This window comes from Mixophyes fleayi, chromosome 3 (assembly GCF_038048845.1).
Source record: "Mixophyes fleayi isolate aMixFle1 chromosome 3, aMixFle1.hap1, whole genome shotgun sequence".
Classification (NCBI taxonomy): Eukaryota; Metazoa; Chordata; class Amphibia; order Anura; family Limnodynastidae; genus Mixophyes; species Mixophyes fleayi.
Window position 1 is genome coordinate 202,070,354 of NC_134404.1, and position 22,741 is coordinate 202,093,094.

General features: G+C 38.8%; 2 protein-coding genes across 2 annotated transcripts in view; both read left to right on the forward strand.

The window, feature by feature from the left end:
• Window positions 1-22,741, forward strand: part of LOC142144326 (heat shock factor protein 2-like) — a 541,922-nt gene that overhangs the window by 368,611 nt on the left and 150,570 nt on the right. The gene's annotated exons all lie outside the window — the stretch shown is intronic.
• On the forward strand, window positions 9,312-21,553 carry PKIB (cAMP-dependent protein kinase inhibitor beta). Its single transcript, XM_075200652.1, has 2 exons — window positions 9,312-9,471; window positions 20,770-21,553. The coding sequence occupies exons 1-2, from the start codon at window positions 9,324-9,326 to the stop codon at window positions 20,844-20,846; spliced, it is 225 nt and encodes a 74-aa protein (XP_075056753.1). The 5' UTR covers window positions 9,312-9,323; the 3' UTR covers window positions 20,847-21,553.

Below are 22,741 nucleotides of genomic sequence, written 5' to 3' on the forward strand. Positions count from 1 at the left end.
ATACAGTGTAACTCAGAATAGAATAGGCATATTTATTATATGTGAATACTATTAGTTAAATTCTGGGGCTGATTGGTAGGAAAGAGGCCTGTTTATTAAACAAAAAAAGCTACTGATTTAGTAATCCATTTATGACACATGGCCTATGGCCAGTGTGTTCCTGCCCAGAGCACTAAAATGTCTAGTTATGTCTAGTTACAGTTTTAATGTCAGGGATACATGTGAATGCTTCAATCTTCTCTTTGCAGCATTGTTTAATTTGATGGCTCTATATAAATAATAATAAATTTACTTATGACTCATTAATATGCAAAGAGAATTTCTGTTAACTTGCAGACTGGATGCCAGTCACTCAGGATCAGCTTTCCTCATTGCCCAAATTTATGCAAAATAGAGATGCTCTGTCTTCCCAAAATATCCTAAACCAAAATCTATAAGTATCAGGTATCATATTGGACAGATGTAGCAAAGTATAAAAATGACAGTGATTTCAAGTATGCTTTATCACTTGCAATTTGAAACACATGAAAACTGGATCCTATTTCTTTAGCGTATTTCTCTCAGCAGGTTGTGTGCCAAAAAACATTTCTCATTGTATCAAAAGCTATAATTAAAGGACACAGTTAAGCAACATTCAGCATTCCCATTGATAATCCCACTGTTTCTTCTGCCACTAAACTTCTTTCACTTACTTCTTCCTTTGGTCTCTCCCAGTGGACCTCATCTCCCACCCACTGTGATGGGCACTCCCTTCACCTTGTCTTCTCCCACTAGTGCTCCATATCTAGTTTCTCCACTTTAGCCTTCACAATCTCCAACCACAACCTCCTTTCCTTCAGCCACACCTTACCTCATGCTCTTCCCCCTGCACCCAAATACACACGTACACAACAAAACCTAAGTTCTCTTAACCCAATCCACTTTTCATTTTCACTAAAAAAAACTATATTCTCCAATAACTGCACTGTCCTGTCCTAATCAGTGTGTCTCTTTCTATAACAAAACACTTACTTCAGCACTTGACAATGCAGCTCCAGCTACAACATATAGTCTCCGATGATCCAAACCCCAGCCATAGCATAACAAACATGCTACCTGCAAAAGTGCTCCTGCATTGCAGAGCACTATTGGAGGAAATCTTGTTCCTATCCTGATTTCCTCCACTATAAATTCATCTTTTCATCTTACAGCACTGCCCTTTCAATTGTCAAACAAACATTCTTCAAATTTCTAATATCCACCAAGTCTTCTAACCCACGTCGCCTCTTTGCCACCTTCAACTCACTTCTCTGACCACCCGCACCTCCTCCTCCTTCCTCCCTCAATGCCCATAATGTGGCAACCTATTTTAATGACAAAATTGACACCATTTATCAAGATATTTCCTCATGCCATATGTCACTCAGTCCACTCACTCTACCCACCTTTACCTACACTCCCCAATTCACCCAATTCATTCTCTCCAGTAACTGAAGACGAAGTCTCTGCACTCATTTTATTTTCTCATCCTAAAACCTGTCCACTAGACCCTATTCCCTCCCAACTTCTCTACTCCCTGTTCACCACTGCATGCCTACATTTAACTCACCTCTTCAACCTGTTTTGCTCCACTGGCACATTTCCATCCTCCTTTAAACATGCGCTCATCTCACTTATTCTGAAGAAACCATCTCTCGATCTAGCATCTCTTTCCAACTACCGCCCTATTTCTCTCCTCCCCTTTGCCTCCAAACTACTTGAGCGATTAGTGTACAAACGCCTGTCTCACTTTCTCTCTTCTCATTCCATTCTCGAATCTCTGCAATCAGGCTTCCAACCCCAACATTCCACTGAAACTGCTCTCACAAAAGTGACCAATGATTTACTTACTGCAAAATCTAAGGGTAATTCCTTCATACTAATTTTCCTGGACCTCTCTGCTGCTTTTGATACTGTTGATCACCCTCTTCTCCTACACACCCTTCAATCCATTGGCCTTCGTGACACAGTTCTTTCATTGTTCACTTCCTACCTATCGAACCGCTCCTTTAGTGTTTCTACCTCTGGCACATCCTCCCTTCCACTCCCACCATCTGTTGGGGTCCCACAAGGCTCTGTTTTGGCCCTTTACATTTTTCATCGTACACCTCTTCTCTTGGGGCACTAATTTGCTTATTCGGCCTCCAATAGCACCTCTGCACTGAAGACATCCAAATCTATATCTCTTCCTCTGACCTCTCTCCTTTTTTACTATCTTGTGTAACCAACTGTCTTTTTGCTATCTCCCCATGGATGTCCCAGCGCTACCTAAAGCACATGTTCAAAACTGAGCTTATTATCGCCTCTCCTGCCAGAGTCACCACCTGCCCTCAGATCTCTCTCACTGTCAATAACAACACAATTTCCTCGGTCTCCCAAGCCCGCTGTCTTGGTGTCACACTTGACTCCACCCTTTTGCTTTATTCCTCACATCCAGACTCTCTCCCAGTCCTGTCGAATCCACCTTAAATACATTGCCAGAATACGCTCTTTTCTTACAAAACATGCTACCAAAACACGTATCCATTCTCTCATCATCTCCTGTCTTGATTACTGCAACCTCCTACTATCTGGCATTCCTGACAACCATATATCCACACTTCAATCCATCCTAAATGCTGCTGCAAGACTTATCTTCCTCTCTCACCGCTCCACATCTGCTGCACCACTTTGCAAATCTCTACACTGGCTCCCTCAAATCTCATATCAAAATACTCTTCCTCCCGCCCTCTTAGATCTATCTCTGACCTTCGCCTTGCCTCGTCTCTGGTAACCACCTCTCACTCCCGCCTACAAGACTTTTGCCATGCTGCGGAGCACTGTGGCACCTTACAAATCTACGATAATAATAATAATAATAATAATAATAATAAGAAGCAATGCTTCTTTCTCCATTTAACAACTACTTATGTAATATTATATATTAATCTTAAAATCTCTCAGCCTGATTCATTAAGGAAAGTTAAGTAAAAAAATTTAATAAGTAGTCTCATGGACAAAACCATGTTACAATGCAAGGGGTGCAAATTAGTTTTCTATTTTGCACATAAGGTAAACAATGCCTGTTTTTTCATGAAGCATACAAATATCAACTTTAAATTTCAGTATACAAATAAGCTTTCACTTATTTGTGTGCGACATTAAAAAACAGGATTTAACTTATGTGCTAAATAGAAAACTAATTTCCACCCGTTGCATTGTAACATGGTTTGTCCAGGAGACTACTTACTCAATAGTTTACTTAACTTTCCTTAATGAATCAGGCTCTCTGTCTCTAATGATTTACTTTACAGAGTGCAAATGCAGAGCTATTATTTGGTTAGACTACAAACAATTCTGTCTAGAAGGAGCAGCTGTTAGTTCCACTTTACATTGGCTTAGACATCAGCAGCTGGCTGTCACAAGTGGTGATAATCGTTTTCATGATGCTGACAAATCCGTCAGCATTGAGTCCTACAAAAGAAAACCGATTTGTGAAAAATACGACTACAATCTAAACAGACTTACATGAATGTGCAGCTTTCCGAAGGAACCGCCACTCTGAAAGTCAGGGCTTCCGGAGTCCTGCGTGTTCGGAAGCCCTGGCTGTCCGCATGGCGGTTCCTTCGGAAAGCTGCACATTTAGTGTTCAAGTAAGTCTTTTTAGATTGTGGTCGTATTTTTCACAAATCGGTTTTCTTTTGTAGGACTCAATGCTGTCGGATTTGCCAGCATCGTCAAAACATACCCAATCCGTCACAAGTCTTAGTGGATTATGATGTGTCCAGCAATACACCCCTGTTATTACAATATAAATGATACTGTCTATGAAGCAGTACATGTTGTTTGTTCTAATCATCAGTTAAAGTATTGTAATAAATGTATTTTTTATATCAGAAAAAAACACACACCACAAAATGGTTTCTGCAGAGTTATAAACAGAACGTCTACCTTCTGCTGCTCTCTCATGGGATAATGAATGTGAGTCACATTTACTTGAGACTTAATCATGCCTAGCCTCTGTTAAATGGTAATCAAATCTTGAGAGTGAGTTTCTCTCTGTTTATAGAGACATTAATGCAAACTATTCTGTTAGGCATGTAAGCCATACAGATTCTTTTTTTTCTTTTTTCTAAAAATGTAACCTGATATAACCATTGCTATCATATATCCAATAAGCATTTGACATGTGGTTCACATGCAGTCAGTGTGCAATTGATGCATTTGCATGTGCTTCCAAATGGTATAGAGAGTGCAAATGATACAGAGCTTTTCACATTAAATTCAATGGGGTTCTACCAGCATGTGTGCTGCATATAGTAATCCCTTTGAAATTGATTATTTGTCACTAAAACAGGAGGAGAATATATATGGGAATATATGAGAATATATTGTGGGCAGCACAGTGGCCTAGTGGTTAGCACATCTGCCTCACAGCACTGGGGTCATGAGTTTGATTCCCGACCATGGCCTTATCTGTGTGGAGTTTGTATGTTCTCCCTGTGTTTGCGTGGGTTTCCTCCGGGTGCTCCGGTTTCCTCCCACACTCCAAAAAAAACATACTGGTATGTTAATTGGCTGCAATCAAAAATTGACCCTAGGCTCTCCCTCTTTGTCTATCTGTCTCCCTCTCTGTCTGTCTGTCTGTGTGTGATTGTGTGTCTATAGTAGGGAATTTAGACTGTAAGCTCCAATGGGGCAGGGACTGATGTGAATGAGTTCTCTGTACAGCACTGCAGAATTAGTGGCGCTATATAAATAAATGATGATGATGATGATATGGGCTCCCACTGCTATAGTGAAAACCAACTTAAATGATGGCAACAAGCATGTGTCTCCCTGCTATAATGGAAAGGAACCCCAAGCTGGACTGGTTCTCACTATTATTAGGGGGACCACTAATGAGGGGTCACCCTGTTATACAAGTCTCAGTCTGATCAGCACAGGGTTAGAGCCTTTTTGGGGGAGTTTCTTCCTCCAAGAGACTGCCAACCCTGTTTTGAACAATGTTGCACTGTTCCCAGCCTCCCTGAGCTGTGTAAGCTGGGTAATCAGGGATATTAGAATCCTAGAGTGGCAAATTTGTCCCTTCAGCGGTCCCAGTATAATGGTAAGGGGTCCTCAAGACCCCATTCCATTATACTAAAATAGCAAATATATATAAATAAAATACAGACACATAATTGTTAAATCAACTTTTATTTAAATAAAAACTCTATCAAATACCTATGTTAACCACTTTATTGAAAAAATATGTCTTCCATTGTAATCCAATGGAATGTTCTTTATCATTTGATCTAAGGAAAATTAAATAATTGTAAACCAAGGGAAATCTTTTAATTATAATACAATAGGAAATATTTTATGTGTAATTCATGGGGAATAAATTTAATAAACAATATCAGACATCAACTGTTTGCTAGGAGCACATTACTAAATTATAGAAGAAACAATTGGGAGTCTAGCCAATCACAAGCTGTTTCCCACGCTAGCCAAAATGAGATTGCCTGAAGGTGCTGTTGCCCTCACAATAGTAGAGACTAGTTAAATCTTTATTGATATTAAGCAAAGCAAACTAACAATCCTGTGGACCTCCATTCATGTCAATGGGTCATTCATTTTAATGGCCTATTCATTTGAATGAGGTTATTACACAACCCCATTGAAATGAATGAGTCATTGAAAACAATAGACCATTGACATGAATGGAAAAAATACAGTACAATGCTGGTATAAGGGCACTGACGCTGAGTTCTGATACTCAACTTTCTACCTAATAGCATTCCTAAATCATGTTTCTTAAGAACCTTTAAATATGTGTTTCCATGTAAACTGTGCCTGAATAGTACAAAATGTGCCCCGTTGAAAAGGTATCTCATCCTTCAAACATGCACTCAAAACTCACCTCTTCCTCAAAGCCTACCAACCATCTACTTAACCCCCATCACCTCCCTTTAGCTCGTCCTCCCTTCTCTCCTCTTGCCTCAACTGGCCCCTCTTGTGCCTGGTCTGTTTACCCTCCCTTAGGATGTAAGCTCGTATGAGCAGGGCCCCCTCCCCTCCTGTCTCCATACCTGTTCTTCCGCTCCGTCTTTACTGCATATGACTGGCCGGAGTTTCTGAAGTATTGGTACTTTTTGTTCATTGTTCTGTATGGTTTCACCCTGTATAGTCTACTGTTAGTACTGTGTGCGGCGCTGCGGATACCTTGTGGCACCTAACAAATAAATGATAATAATAATAATAATAATAATAGTGGTCATAGATGCGTGCAGAAAGATGAGTAGCCTTTGTGATGACATAGCAGCATCTTCCAAAATACTTTATATTGACATACATTTGCATGCTTTGCTCTTGCTAAAAATGTAAGTGAGGTGTAGTGTTTAAAAGCCAGTGGGTAAGGGTCCTAAGGAATAGAATGTGAAATTTAGAGATTTTTTTTAACTGTTTTAAAGTATTAGAATTTTGTCATTATTAGCTTGTGTCAAGTTTGATAAGTGAAAGAAACGACATTGCTGGTGTCTAGGTTTTTTTGTTCTTTCATTATAGTTGAAAGATTAACAGCATACAACAAACATTTACAGCATATCTGGCAACAAACCATCCATTGCTGTTAAAAGGGCTGTCAGAAACAGGGGCATCAGTACCCACTCACCATGTTTCAAATAAGATGAGCAGTAACAGTATTAAAATTAGTGAATGGCATGGTGCTATTATAGGCAGGTGCAGATTAGCTTTTTAACTGCCGTTACAGCAGAAATCTGACGCTGAGTTCTGATATTCAACTTTCTACCTAATAGCATTCCTAAATCATGTTTCTTAAGAACCTTTAAATATGTGTTTCCATGTAAATTGTGCCTGAATAGTACAAAATGTGCCCCGTTGAAAAGGTATCTCATCCTACAAAATAAAATCAATTTTTTGCTGATGGGGCAATAAAAACTGTTGTCCTGCCCCTATTCCACATTCCTCGACACCCATGTACTCCAAGCTTCTCTGATCAGATGGAACTAAATTTTTCGTACCCATAGTTATCACCATCGTGATGCATTAAGCCATACTCTTTCCCAAATAAACAGGTGCGATGGTGCAAAAAGGGTCCCATAACATTACAAAATGCCCCCAGTCAACCAAATAATGCACAAAAATGGTGTCCACATTGATCCCATGTTCATGTATACTAATGAATGGATGTGGACAAGTGACTGATTTTAATAATGGTATTTGGAGAAAGGAGAACACTGGGGATCCTGTAAAGTAACACATATCTTCCTTATTGAAACTCATTGGTGTAGGAAGATCTTGAGAACATATAGTCTTTAGGGTGAGGATGTGCTGTACACTTCAAGGTACTTGATGTTTATTGCAAAATATATGGAGTATGATTTATTCTGTATTAAAAATGGAAGTGCAAAAATTGTCTGTCATAGATATAAAAGAATTATGAGTACTTGGATTGGTGACAGGCTTGGAATAGTATGTGTAGCGTAGTTCTATGCCATAATCATCCGCCAGGGCCAACAGTATATTTAATTTGCTACTGATATTAACATCTACATTTTTGAGCGAGTGACTACTCATTTAACAGCAATTGTCGTAAGCAAACACTTAAGGCACTTGTCTGCAACAGTTAGATTTTGGGCTGTCTTGCATGAACTGCTCTCTTTGGGTCATGCTCCAGCATTTCAAATGGGATAAAGTAAGGACTTTAACTCAGTAAGGCAAAAGCACAACATTTTTTCTACATCTGCCTTTCGGTTGTAGAATTACTTGTTTGTTTAGTGTCATTGTTGTGCTGCACCGGTGATCGCAAAGAATGGTGCCCAGAGAGCAGCCAGCTTCCTCTGTTGATCTACAACACAGAGTTTACATTCCTACAAATTCCAGGTTAATTAGAGCAGCAGATGCTGAAAATCCTTCCAAAAGAAGCTGCCGTAATTCTGCTGCTCCTGATCGCAGGCAAAAGTGGAAGTTCCATTCCTATACCTGTTTGCATGCTTTTAGTGGCATTAGAAATGGCTTGGAAAAGCATGCTTTTTATCTAAAGTGGGTAAGTGGCTTAACAAACGAAAGAACACAGCTACACATATTTAAAGAACAAATCCATCTGTAGTGGAGATGTTATTGATTAAATATACCCTCCTCCACATAAAGCAAACAGGGGTGGAGGCATTTGGGAATCTCTTAATTTACCAGAAGCTGAGAAGCAGATTCCTTTAAATCCTTGTTTGCTCTCCTTGCAGCGCTCAGCAGATATTTATGGAACAGCTCCTATAGCAGTCTCTAACACTTTCTGGCCTTACATTCACCTTGTCTTCATCACAGTTCTTCCTATCTTACATGTGTCAGCTGTACATTCACTCACCACATAACGATCATTTCCTCCATGGGTTAGAAGAGAGAAAAAGTGAATGACTATGATCAATGATATACAACACATAAAACGTTGTTGTGCTGGATGTTTTCATAACCACTATGGTGGAAGAGTCCATTTGCACAACCAAGTTCCAGCAGTACAATATTCAAGTTCTGCTTTTACTTAGACATTCCAAGGAATGTCATTCCGAGGCATATCAATTTTCATTTTGCAAAATGTAATAGTTAATGAATGAATCTGGTGTGCTTAAGTAAAACTGGGAACACTTGAAACCACATTTTGCTGCCGAATGTGGTATGAGGTGAATAAATGTTCCTTTCTGCATACAAGTTACTTAAACTTAACATTATCAGAAATCTCCCAATGTAATTCCAAATTGTTTGCATGGCCATTAAAATAAAGCCTGATCTCACTCACTAATAATTCAGTTGTGCTAGGTTGGGCCAGTAAATTTACCTCTACAAATATTTTATGGCTAAAGAGGTGAGAGATGTATTTTCTGTAGAGGTATGATATATGGTGCATTCACTTGGGGCATTTAGATCTTTAGCACTTTGTAACAGTGTTTAGAGCTTGTTTTAAGTTAACCTAATAGTGACTCCAAATGGTTCTAGGGTGGAATGGAAAGGAGAAATGAATGGTGTGCAGCACATAGAAAAATGGGGGAAATAAACGAACACATGTCCATTGAGTCTATTTACTCATAATACAGTGGTGGTGTTGGGGAAAACACCATTACAAGTGGAATAATCACCAGGATCTATAATTCTCTTTGCATGAGTAGCATAACATAAAATTACTATTGTTTTTATTATTATTATTATTATTATTATTATTATTATTATTATTACATTCTTTATTACTATGCTTTTATTATTATTCTAACAATTATTATATGACACTTCTATGTGTTTGATTATAGATGTTGCTATGAAGAGAGAGGTCAGAAATGACTGATGTGGAGCCTGTGGTCACAGATTTTGCAGCATCAGGAAGATCAGGTCGCCGCAATGCCTTACCAGATATCTTGGGTTCTCCAGCAGGAGCAGAGACCTCTGATCTGCCACAGAAATTAGCAGAGCTCTCTGTATCTCAAGGTAATTGTTTTATTATAATACATTTACACAGGCCTGGCGCTCCCATTAGGCAAGGTTAGGCACTTGCCTAGGGCGCCGGGCTCTGGAGGGCGCCTGGAAGGCGCCACAGAACTGTAAATTAATTTTAAAACTGTGCGGCGACCGCTGACCATACCTGTCACGGCCGCCACACAGCATTCAGATGCATGGGGAGGGGGGGAAGAGGCTATTGCTCACCACCGCCACCTCTCTGCTCCGTCTCCGCCCCTCCACTCTCTAGTGTCAGTGAGTGGAGGGGGGGAGACGGAGCAGAGAGGCGGCGGTGGTGAGACAAGGTAAGAAAAGATGGGGTGAGGAGGGAGGAGGGCGCCAATTTTTGCGGGGGGGGGGGGGGGGAGAGGGCGCCTATTTTGCCTAGGGCGCCATGGACCCTAGCACCGGCCCTGCATTTACACTGACTGATGCTACAACATTTCACCATTAACGATTTAATACCAGTAATAGGGTGTTGACCCATCTAAACTATGTAAAACTGCCTAATGCTACTGGCAAATAGAGTACCATATTCCAGTGCCTACTCTGATTTCTCCTGCTTTAACCGATTGATAAATTAAAAGAACAGCTGTGATGGCTCATCTTAGCTTAGTAAATAGACCCCTCTGTGAGTAATTTATGAATACTGGCACTGTGCAGTTTCATACAATTGTGAACATCATTTTGTCCTGGTAGTTAAAGTGCTGTAAAGTTTTACTCATACGTTTCATTGACAGCTCTTTGTGACTTCATACTTGCCATTTCTCCCGGATTGTCCGGGAGACTCCTGAAATCCCGGAAGGTCTCCTGGACTCCCGGGAGAGCAGGCAAGTATCCCGCATACTGCTATTTGTTGGCCAAAATTATGCGATTCGCCGTGAATCGCGTCATTTTGGCCCCACCCCCGTAACAAAATGACATTTTTGTCGCCGGGGTCTGGTCAAATGACACGATTGACTGCGCCCCGCCCCCCTCCCACCCTCCAACCACGCCCCCTGCCCGGGATCTCCCGGAATGCAATGTTATAAGCTTGGCAAGTATATGTTACTTGCGTTATTATTTCTGGACCTATTGCACTGCCCATACTGACTGGTTTTACTTTATATCTCTTGCAAAGGAATGTGCATGTTTGATATGAGAATCCCAGAAAGCTGGTGAAGACATGCATTATCTTGTTCCATTGATGCATCAGCCTGGACTTAATTCTCTAGCTCAAAGCCATAACTACCATAGGTGCAGTGGGTACAGCTGCTATGGGGCCCTCAGCTGACAGGGGCCTGCCTTCCCTGTCAAAAACCAATGTGTATATGTGAGATTTTCACCATATGGGACAAAATTTTGCAATGGTGTACACAAATGTCTATTTACGCCCCCTGACTCTTACCGAACCATATGAAATGTATGTATTCTAATGACACTATTGTTAATTTGAAAGGAAACCTCTCTACCTTTGTCTCTTAGCAGCCTCCACTGTTCTTTTACTAAGATATGCCACATCCGCATGGACAAGTCCCTGCAAGTATCAATGCCTTCCAAAGTTGCTAGGAAAGAGGCAGTCCAAAAAGGAAATAAAAAATTGCTGACCGAAAATCAATATTGAGAGCCTTTGAGGCTAACACTGACAAACATTTTCAACACCTTAGACATGATTTTGCCAACGTCATAGAGACTCTTGCCTAGCGAGGTTGGAGGAGCGATGTTCTGAGATGGAGAATGCAATGTCTGCACAAGAGCTGCGTCTTGTCTTTCTGCACAAGACAATGGAGACATTACAGGTTAAAGGAGAAAACCCTGATAATAACTTAAGGCACTAAAACCTCAAAATAGCAGGTCTTTCTGAGGCTGTTAGGTATGAGGAGTTCACAATTAAATGCATGATGCTAAACCCAACTAATATAATATTTGCAGTGAATTATCTACAAGTGTTCTCAGACCAAGAGGAGGCTTTTGCATAAACCGTACAGCAACATGAAGAGCACTCTAATTGATCTTATGATGACTAGGTGCAGCTAGAAGTTTAGAGGGAGGCTTTTTGGTACCTGATCTGTGTCTATGTACCAGTGGAGATTATGGTGATGGCTACAGTATTTGTAAAAGTGACAATTTCCTAATGTCTTTGACTATTTTAATAATGTTCCTGTATTATTGTTTCTGGTTGCATGTTGATGATGTATGGGCTAATGCCTTCTTGTCAATCTTTTCCAAGCAAGCCTACATGGTCTCAGCCTCCCACAAACTCAGAGAACGACTATATTGATGTGTATTTTTCATAAATGCAAGAATTTTGCACCTACTTTGTACACTCCTGACACATATACTTTGAATGTAGTAGAATGTAACTCCCCAGTCAATGGCAGGAGAATCACACCTACCTTGGCTAAGGATTGATATCATCTTGTTTCAGGAATCCTTTCTGCTCGAACACTTGAGAACCAGCTGGGTTGGTCAAACATACTTTGCCTGATTTACAACAGAAGCTGAGGGACAGTTATTTATTTTTTTACTGTCTGTCTTTCCAGGTCCATATCATTCTTAATGACCAAGAGGAAACATCTCTTTTTTTCTTAGAAGCCACCCTAAATTCCTGAAAATATATCATAGTTAATTTATAAGATTCAGTGACTCTGATGGATCCTTTTTATAAATCTTACTAACTCTATTGCCTCTTTTGGATACCACATGGTTATTATATCAAGAAATTTTATTGCTGTGGGGAACCCTAATCTGGATAGACTCTTCCCTAATGTCTTCCCTAAGTGCTACAATAGCCTTGCCAAAGTAATGTCCAAAAATAATACTTTGGCTCCTTTCAGGCATGCACATAGTGCATCTTGCACCAAATGTCTATGCATGGTTAGGGCTGCAAACTATTAACTAGACTATTTGTTGATATTCTCCCCCTTGAGATAGACATTGACATGGGGATGTGGTCTGATCATACTCCTTTGTGGTTCAACTTGGACTAGTAGGGGCACAGAAATTTGCTTAGTGGTATTTTCAAAATGACTTTACTTTATTACCAAGCCCAAGCTGCAGTTTGCTCTGAAATCTGTGTGACTTGACCATAAAGCAAATAATAAAGCACACATGGAGAACCTCATCAGGTATGCATACATAGCAGTGCTCAGGAGGATAATAATGTTTCAGAATTTCGAAAATATTTTGCTGAAAGCTATAATATATCACTGTTCAGGGAGGCCCAAACATGTTTTTCTATATGCAAAACTGATCCCTCCCCTAATAATGGGATCAAGTATATGGAAAGTAAAATATTGGTAAAATATTAGTACTGCTCCTGACTTGTAAAACTCATAACCTGAAAATCAGTTTTGCTGAGCAGTGCAAAAAATATTTAAAAAAAATATTGAAATTATATAAAGTAATGAAGAAGGTGCATTTTAGGGGTGCTCTTGCTGTTTGAAGATGCACATGGTCGTCTCTACTTTGCAAAAGTACTTCATACTGGCACCAACCTTTAGGAAATCAAGTCTCATCCTATAATTTACCCTTTTGCGCCTTCAAGATGCTTGCTTGGATTAATTGATGTCATAAATTAGCACAACTATGCAGTATTTTAGGAGGAAAATGGAGAAGATTTATTTAATAAAATGTGTGTCTCCTGCTTGCCTATATGAAATACCTAGAGGTGGGCAAATCAAATTTTAGAGCATTACCATCATTCCTGGTTCACCAAACATTTTTTGAATAAATAAAACCCATTGCAGAATCCGGCCAATTGCAGTGCAAAGAATGTGAAGAAGCCAATCAGCAAATGTATAGAAACCTCTAAAAGGAGCTTAAAATCCATCTAGAAATATTGAATTAGTGGAAAACTGTTTTCCGTGAGACAGTGTGTGACTAATACTATTAAGAGCTCAGACTACTGTACGCTTGTGTGCGGTAACATTCTCCAGTCTATGTTTTCATCATAAATGATTAGCACTGCTGTCTGCTAATACATAATGCATATTAGAAACATACATCCCATATGCTGAACACTGTGCTGTTTAGGAGTACTATATATTTTTAAGTATTTTTTTTCCATTTTACAAATTGCCCTTATTGTCACAGTCCTATGAAACATAGAAACATAGAATTTGACGGCAGATAAGAACCGCTTGGCCCATCTAGTCTGCCCATTGTTTTATTAACCTATGGTAACCTTAAACCTTATTTGATCCCTTATTCTTTTTTAGAATATTCTTATGTCTATTCCAAGCATGTTTAAACTGCTCTACTGTATTAGCCTCTACCACATCTGATGGGATGTTATATGCTTATTAAAGTTCTTGTTAATTATGTATAATATCAATGCTCACATTTTTATTTTCATTGATCGCATATACTTCTGTCCATTGTATACACATCTATTAGTAGTATTGTTTCTGTTACAAGTTACCTTTTCGAAAGCACATATTAGTTTTGCAATCAATATCATCATAAATGTAAATAAGCATTAAAACATCCAAATATCAAATAAACTCTGGAGGTCATTTAGGTACAGAGACAGATTAAGACCACATGCCACCCTAGGCAAGATACTGGTTTGAGCCTCCCTTCTCTGGTTCCTCTATATAATTCTATTTACCTACTGTATACACACCAAACGCTATACAGAGGTCACATATTACATCACACAACTGGTATATACACTGGCATGCCTATATTGCCCACCAACTTTTCTCACACATTAACTGTATAGGTGCTGACCCAGCAGTACAATTTACAGTAGTATACAGTACACAGACAGCAAAGATCCATAATACAATACGTAATACTATTAAATTAGACATAATTATACAAAGACCAGATGTTTACTAATTAACAGATAAGTTGGTAATGCAGGTTAAATTATTTACAGGACAGTGAGAAAGAGTGATGGTAATGCCCAATATGAGGTAGGCATGGGCTCAAGACAACAGGGCTAGGAAAGCAGGCCTGGAGGTTTGAATGTGAGGTTTGAAGAGGAAGGAGTTGAGGATGACCCCGAGGCAGTGGACCTGACTGACAGTAACTAGAGTAGTGTTGTCAACAGAAAGTGAGAGGAGTTGAGGTGTGGGAGCCCATGAGGGGGAAAGACGATGATTTCAGTCTTAGAAATATTGGGCCTGAGTCATCAAGGAGAGCACAGTAAAAAAAGTAATACATTTGATCTTGGACAAACCATGTTACAATGCAAAGTGTGCAAAGTAGTTTATTATTTTGCATATAAGAAAAATATGCCCTTCCCCAACTATAAATATGTGCCCACGTTTTAAATTTACTCCCCCCTCCAATGCAACATGGTTTTGCCAAGGTGCAAAGTTATTCTTTTTTTTTTGCTTTGCTCTCCTTAATGACTCAGACTAAAAGGGGCATATTCAATTGTTTCTTTTCCGCGCCGCGGAAAAACTATTACCGTTAATACGGTAATAGTTAGCTGGATTTCAGCTCGCGGCTCAGGGAGCTGCGAGCTGAAATTCAGCGAGAAAACTACTGTATTAACGTTTTTTACGCACACAATTACCGTAATAACGGTAATCGTGCACGGACCGCGAGATTTCGCTGTTTCCGCTGAGAATTGAATATGCCACATAGAGGCTTATTTAGAGCTGGACGATTTTTTGTGTCAAAAGAGCAAGTGTAAAATACATGGTGCAAAAGAGGTACATTTTACATGTTTATTTGAGTAGCACAATAGCTTACAATTTATGCAGTTGAAAATAGACACATCTGCATAAAAATACATTTCAAGTATATCTAGATACGCTTTAAGTGTATTATGAAGCAGCGGCATACTTGCTACATTAAACATCATTATCACGTTAATGATGATGAGTGGTGTTTTAATGTAAAAATAAAAAATGTTTAATAAATGTTTTTGCTAAAAACAGCATAAAAAGTGATCCAAACACCAGCACTAATAGTCAGGGACATCTAAAGCACTTACAGGGAGACAAAAAGCATGGCGTCCAGGGGGGGGCTGGCAAATTTTAGCCTGGGGGGCAAGACTCAATTCAGCAACCTATTAAGAACATTTTAAAGGAAAAAGAAATGCAGGTGGCCCAGTGTCCAGTCCAAGGTAGCCCACTATGAGAGCAGCCTAGGAGGCAGGCACCCCTCTGTCCCCTAGCCCAGCCTGCCCCTGATGGTGTCCCACCAGGATATGATAGGGTGGGCTGGTCAAACTATAACAGGAAGATCCGCAGCATGAGGTCCCTCTGTCATAATGTAACACAGCCCCAGCCTGTTCTGTACAAGGCTGATTTCCACATTATGCAAAAAGTTTAATATGGACACATTGATATGCATTTTTCACGCACATGCACAGAGAGAAAGCGTGATTTACACTTAAAAACATGGCTTGTACCCAAATGAACCCCATAATAGTTTAGGCTAACAAGTTATTTTTTCTTTGTTTAACAAATGACTTTATCTCTCAAATGCAAAATGTATGGCATACGTACATTTCCCATTTATAAAAATAGTGTCCAAATCATCATATCTCAAGATGGTTTTAATGAATTTGTAAGCAATTACAAGAAGTTTGTATTTGCAGTTTAATATCTTATCAATCTAGTCTACAGTTGTTGCAGGATGTTTCTTTGTTCCAAATTAGTGTAATGTTATATCTATCAGTTATAATAACATTTTTTACAGCATACGTATAGTTCCTGTGAATCTTGAATGGAGTGAATTTATGAGTTATCTATTGCTGATCTATTTTTATTTTTCCAGTGTACTATGGCCTAATTGCACTTTCAATTCCAACTGCCACACGTATTACACATTTAGACAATATAATAGAAGAGAGTTTTGGCAATACAGACCACTGATCAAGCATTTTCTTCTAATATCCTAGTGGATGGAAGAATTATAGGACAATTTAACTACGATTTAACTACGATTCTAGCATTTTCTGTCCTTAAATTGCGGAACTGGTTAAAGTTTCATCCTCTTTTTCAAATCTATTTTGTAAATCTATTAACACCAGTCCCATCAAATAAATTTTTTGGGACTGGTGTTAATAGATTTTCTGTGGGACGGAGTTATGGTGAGTTTGCTGAATGTCATTATTACATTCATTACCACTTACATATTATTTCTGACATACTTCATCATCATCATCATATTTATTTATATAGCGCCACTGATTCCGCAGCACTGTACAGAGAACTCATTCACATCAGTCCCTGCCCCATTGGAGCTTACAGTCTAACTTCCCTAACGCACACACAGACAGACCTACAGACTAGGGTCAATTTGTCAGCAGCCAATTAACCTACCAGTATGTTTTTGGAGTGTGGGAGGAAACCGGAGCACCCCGAGGAAACACACGCTATGTCACTGTCATTAACAAATTTGATCACCTTATTATCTTTTCAGATTCTTAAGGATACATGAAAAATCCTTAAGCAGTATTTATGGTTTTCAATTTACCATTTTATTAATTACCAATTGTATGATAACCCTCATTTACGGTTTCTTTCCAATCTCACACTCTATTTAACTTTTTTAAAGATAGTCCTTTTCATATTCATTATCTTTTAAACATACTCCCGGAAGCTGACAATCAGAACTTCCAAAATCATTGGCTAGAAAGGTGTAAAGATGTTCTCTTTCTCTCTCTCCTACTCTGCTTCTTTTTTCCTCTACAGGATGGTAGCGGTAACGAAAATGTCTTGTCATTACACATTAGAGAGATGCAATTTAAGATACAGGGCTCATGTCACTTTGTTGCTGCACGGCAAGTCAAATGTGAATTGTAGTGCACCTTGCAATACATGTTCTTATCTGAGAGTAGATTGGAACATTATTTCTAGGCCTGTGGAAAAAGAAAAAGCTTCTGGAACATGTTCTTCCCTTTAGGAGTTAGATTTCTGACATTCCTAATACCTATGCTGTTGGCAAATTTTATCCCCTGGAATGCTTCAGACAGGTTACCTCCCTCAGTTGTAGATTTTGAAAGTGCTGGTGGCTAGAAAGACAATCTTGACCAGTGCCGTAACGAGGGTGGTGCGGTCGGTGCCGTCGCCCAGAGCGCAAAGCCAAGGGGGTATCTGCCTTCAGCCCTTAAGTTCCGCTTAAGTTTGCGTTCCAAATGCCAAACTTCCTGTCAGTGGAACGCACATGCGTTCCACGGCGGAACCTAACAGCTGAAGCATCAAACTCTGGTAAGTTAAAACCTCTCTCTCTTTCTCTCCCCCCACCCTCCTCCCCCCTCCTTAGATGGGGGGCGCCGGCGCCCTGTCTCGTCCAGGGCACCAAAATGTATAGTTACGGCACTGATCTTGACACATTTGATCCCTTCTGCTACCCCCAAATTGCAAGAGATTACTTCTCCGGCAAAACATTTATTTTGTTATTTGTTCCCTACAGAAACTTTTCACTTTGATCTATTTATTTTATTTTATTTTTTTATTCAGATACACTGAATAGTTTGCAACTCAGCAATTGATATGGGAATGGCTAGCTGTGGTGCTTGGGTCAAAGTTTAAAAATCTGGAATATTATTGGGGAAAGCTAAGGTCACTTACACAGGACATAGCAGTGACTCATTATATAATTGTCTGCGTTGTTGCTCAGGCTCTGTACAGCATTTGTTTACAGTACTGAGACAATTGCAGACATCAGCATGGTTTGTTTTTGTTTAAAGGATTTTGGCAGGGAGGGGGACTAAAATGTAAAATTGATACAAACACAACACAACAACTAGGCCAAATGGTTAACATAACATTGTCATATTGTATTAAAAATGTAAGGATAAAACCAGTGTCCTTTCATATAGGATACCAAGAACATATAGCTTAAGTGAAACATACACTTATTCTAGATGAGAATATTTGTGTATCTCTGTGTGCAAAATTTCTGGCAAGTTTATCCAAATTTTATTATGAAACTGTGTGCTAAAATAACAGAGCAAGATCATAGTGTACACTGCTTATATAAACTCACCTTAAATCATACTTGCCAACTTTGTATTGTTGGCCTCTGGGAAATATAGTTCAATACCCTTTTTGACATTAAATAAAGGTAAAGCACTCACAGATAACCAGCAGTAACATGCAATATATGGAGGATTCAACATTGTGTAAAACCAATCTCTCCTTGAATATACCACTTTCTATGTGTATGTGCAGTAAAATAAAGTTAGATTTTGAGTTCTATGTAACTTACAGACGCAGCTCCCTATACCTGGCGAGGAGGATCAGGGGAGTGCAAAGCAGCATCTCCAGATATGACTGTTAGGTGTCTATTTTGTATCTCAAGCATTGGTATAAATATGATGATGATGATGATGATGACCACCACCATGTATCTTTTATGTGTTTTAAATTCTTTATATAAGTATAAATTAAAAAAATCATGCACTCACCCACATTTATGCCAAAGCAGTCCCATGTTGAATATCACTGGGACCTCATCCGAGGTGGTGAGTGCCAGGATAGTAGTGAAAAGTTATGAAATTATTAAGTATTTTTGTGAAACTAGTTACAGAAATCCCTGCCAACCAAGGCACAGTGGAACATGTAGTTAGGCTAAAGTACCCAATAGTAATAAAAACAAAACGCATACACCAAACGGTAAGACAAATAATCACGACAGATTTAAAATATGGAAGGGAAAGCACCAGTACCATGAGTGTTTCTTCCCATTTTGGTGACTTTGCAAAGAAATCGCACGGAGTTTGAAGAAATAGTTTACCTAACCAATCAGGATGCTAGTTTTACCGGTTGACATTACTCTTCTCTATTGGGTAGATGCAAGGATTGATCAATGGTGCTATTCTTAGAGCTGTCTTTTTCTGCAGCCCTGCACCAACACATACTCTCTCTCTCTACACTGTACATATACACCGATCAGCCACAACATTAAAACCACTGAAGTGAATAACATTGATTATCTTGATACAATGTCAAGGTGAAGAGTAAGTTATGTTGGAAGCAGGAAAAATGAGCAAACGTAAGCATCTGAGCAATTTTGACAAGGGCCAAGTTTTGATGACTAGACGACTGGGTCAGAGCATCTCCACAACAGCAGGTCTTGTGGGGTGTTAGTATCTTCCAAGGATGGACAACCGGTGCACCGGCATCAAAGTCATGGGTGCCCAAGGCTCATAGATTCACGTGGGGAGTGAAGGCTAGTCCATCTGGTCCAATCCCACACAAGAGCTACTGTAGGACAAATTGCAGAAAAAGTTAATGCTGGCTATGAAAGAAAGGTGTCAGTACACACAGTGCATAGCCACAGACCGATCAGAGTGTCGATGCTGACCCTGCATCTAAAATGGGCACGTGAAAAAACTGGACAATGGAGCAATGGAAGAAGGTGGCCTGGTCTTATGAATCACGTTTTTTTGGAGAGATTTCAAAGCCAGTAAGGGTTATTTACTAACATTGCTCAAACACGCAAATCTGCACTGTAGCCATAGCAACCAGATATTAAGTTTAATTTGCGACTGTGCAAAAATCTGCAGTGGAAATTCTCTTCTGTGACATCATGTGTAAGCAGTTTTACTGGTAAGGACAGGTCAGGGGCATTCTTTAGTGTGTATGGATTAAGAGCACGAGTCAGCCAACGTGCAAAAGTGATACTCTGTTTTGCAGGATGAAATTACTTAAGCGAAAAAAAGAGGTGGAGAGGGTGCACTTAGGAAGGGCATACAGCCTTATTCTCCCTACAAAAGATTTAGATTTTTCCACCATTTCTGGTCTCATCTTGTATTTTTAATGAGATATATTTTGTACCTTCAAGTTGAACTTTTGTGGAAAGTGCATTTCTAGCCGCACTGCGGCCAATGTAATGTAAACCTTTAAACAAAAATGACACATGTAATAAATAAAATTGGAGACCTCACTTTCATTATTATTTAAAGATATAAATGAGGATAAACAGAGCAGTATTTTAGGAGAAAATGGAAAATTTAAACTGAACGAACGGGTGGGCCTAAAGTGGTAGTGCATTTTCTCAAAGATTAATTTTATCTGGGGCAGTTCCAAGGACCAGAATGTAAGCATGCATCTTGAAATGAGCAAAGGAACTAGGCGCACTTTAGCAAATAAAGAAGCAATGCGGGTACTCATTTTTTACACATGACCCATATTAGCTTTTTTCTATGTTGTGCAAGTTAAACAATAAAACAAATGTCTGATTGGATGTTATAGTGCACAATTGAGCAGTGGTAGTAAATAACTCTCAAAGCACTTTAGGGCTACATATTGAACATTGTAGAACCTTGATTTGACTTCTTTACAGTTTGTTGTACTTAAGTGAACTAATCTCATGTCAATATTTTGTCTTATATAGATGCAGGTGCAGAAGGAGGAGGGGCAACTTCAGGAGAAGCTTCTGCTGAAACTCCAGAAGAAAAATCAGATACCTGAGAGACATTCTGAAATATACTCACTAAGAGACACTGTTGGGCTGTGTGGGGACTATGCAACATATTTGGATGGGAATAATATATCTCTTAGTGCTCAGCTCAGTTGCTGACTTTAAATAGAAATGTAATTTCTACTGTAGATGGAGACTGTGTAGGTTTAAAACACATTTAGGAAAGAGCTATTTGACAAAGAATGTTAAGTGCGTTATATTTTCCAAAACTGGTTTGCAACCAATTTGCAGCTCTGAGCACAATAACAACTGTACTATATAGCCTATTAGTTATTGTTTTCCATTTGTTTTCTTACATATAAAAATAGAACAGTAAAGGTTTGGTGTTCAGAACACTTAGAACGTTGTTTCATTAGTTATGTCACCATGTCTCACACATTTCATTTTGTCTAGGACTGTAAATCACTGCAGGAATTAGGTCATTTTAAGATATTGTTCAAAAATTATTGTTTGTTCCTTGAAGGAGAAAATACATAAAGGCAACCAACTTCCCAGTGCCTTAATGTCATAAATTTTATATATGACAAGCCCGTAACCTGAAAACTGAGCCTGTATAACATGCATCACATACAGAATTGGCAGAAATAGTAACCAGCAGCTGAAAGATGCATTTCTAAGTGTCACTTTGTCAGCCAATGTAGCGATGTTCGTGATTTCATTTGTTTGATATGAAAATAAAAACGATACTGGCATTTTAGGCATTGTGTATTAATTGCAATTCTAAATGTACATTCCTTAGGGATGACTCATTTTACAAGATGTCATTAAAATTTTTATTTTTCTCTTAAAGTGTTTATCTGCCTAACAAGAAGACAGCAATAAATAAAACATTGATTTATAAGCAGGATGAACACATTTACATGATGCATTTATAACCCAGCTGGGAGTAACATTCTGTGCAGTTGCTGTACATCTGCTAATAATTCAAAATACAATATGCCTAGAGAAAGATAAGTGGCACAGTACTGAACTGTATTATGTAATGAATGAATTGTAATCCCAGAACATGTATATAACAGATGTACACTCGGCCCAAGCTTCTGTTGCCAGGAATAACCTTAAAACTAAATGTTTCCCTTGAATGACTCTAGACATACAATAATTATTGAGGGACAGATTCATTTACACAAGCAAAACAAATGTAAACTGTGTTTTTTATTTAAAAACACACATAATTCGAGCATACGCACATCCGTATTCAAAAAGCGGATCTGATGAAATATGGGTCTAGCTGCACTCTGCACTACACTGCAGGGTAAGTCCAATACATATGTGAAATATAAGGATATATTTTTAAAACATTCTAAAAAGGAAAAGTGGCGATATTGCCCCCAGCAACCAATCAGATTCTAGCTATCATTTATCAAGTACATTCTAGAAAATGATAGCTAGATTCTGATTGGTTGCTTTGGGCAATACCTGTACATTTGCTTTTTAGAATGCTTGATAAATACACCCCATAGTCCCAGAAGAATGCACAGAAAAAAAATCAAATATGCAATTATCGTTACCTGTTAATAATATAGTCATTAATAATAAAATTTAAATTAAAGAAACATTTTTTAATTTTTTTTTTCTTTCAAAGAAATACATTTATCAGGATGTTATCAATGTATACTGTACATAAAACACATGTTCTAGCATGCATACGCGACCATCATCACTATTACTTGGCACATATCTTTGAGATGCCCAAATTTTGAATCGGACATTGCTGCCAAGGCCTGATTGAGGGTACCAGCCCCCCTAGGTTAATACACCAGTAGCCACCCCGACCAACCCCCAACAATATTATATTCAGCAACAAATCTGTAATTATGTGTCTAAGTTTACTATAGATTCAATAATTGATTGCTGATACAAAGTGTATTTTTACAACAGTAGA

Excerpts from the sequence above, each read along its gene's own strand:
- PKIB (XM_075200652.1), top strand. The coding sequence starts at position 9,324 with ATGACTGATGTGGAGCCTGTGGTCACAGATTTTGCAGCATCAGGAAGA. Across the intron at positions 9,472-20,769 it reads AGAGCTCTCTGTATCTCAAG|ATGCAGGTGCAGAAGGAGGA; the intron begins GTAATTGTTTTA and ends TGTCTTATATAG.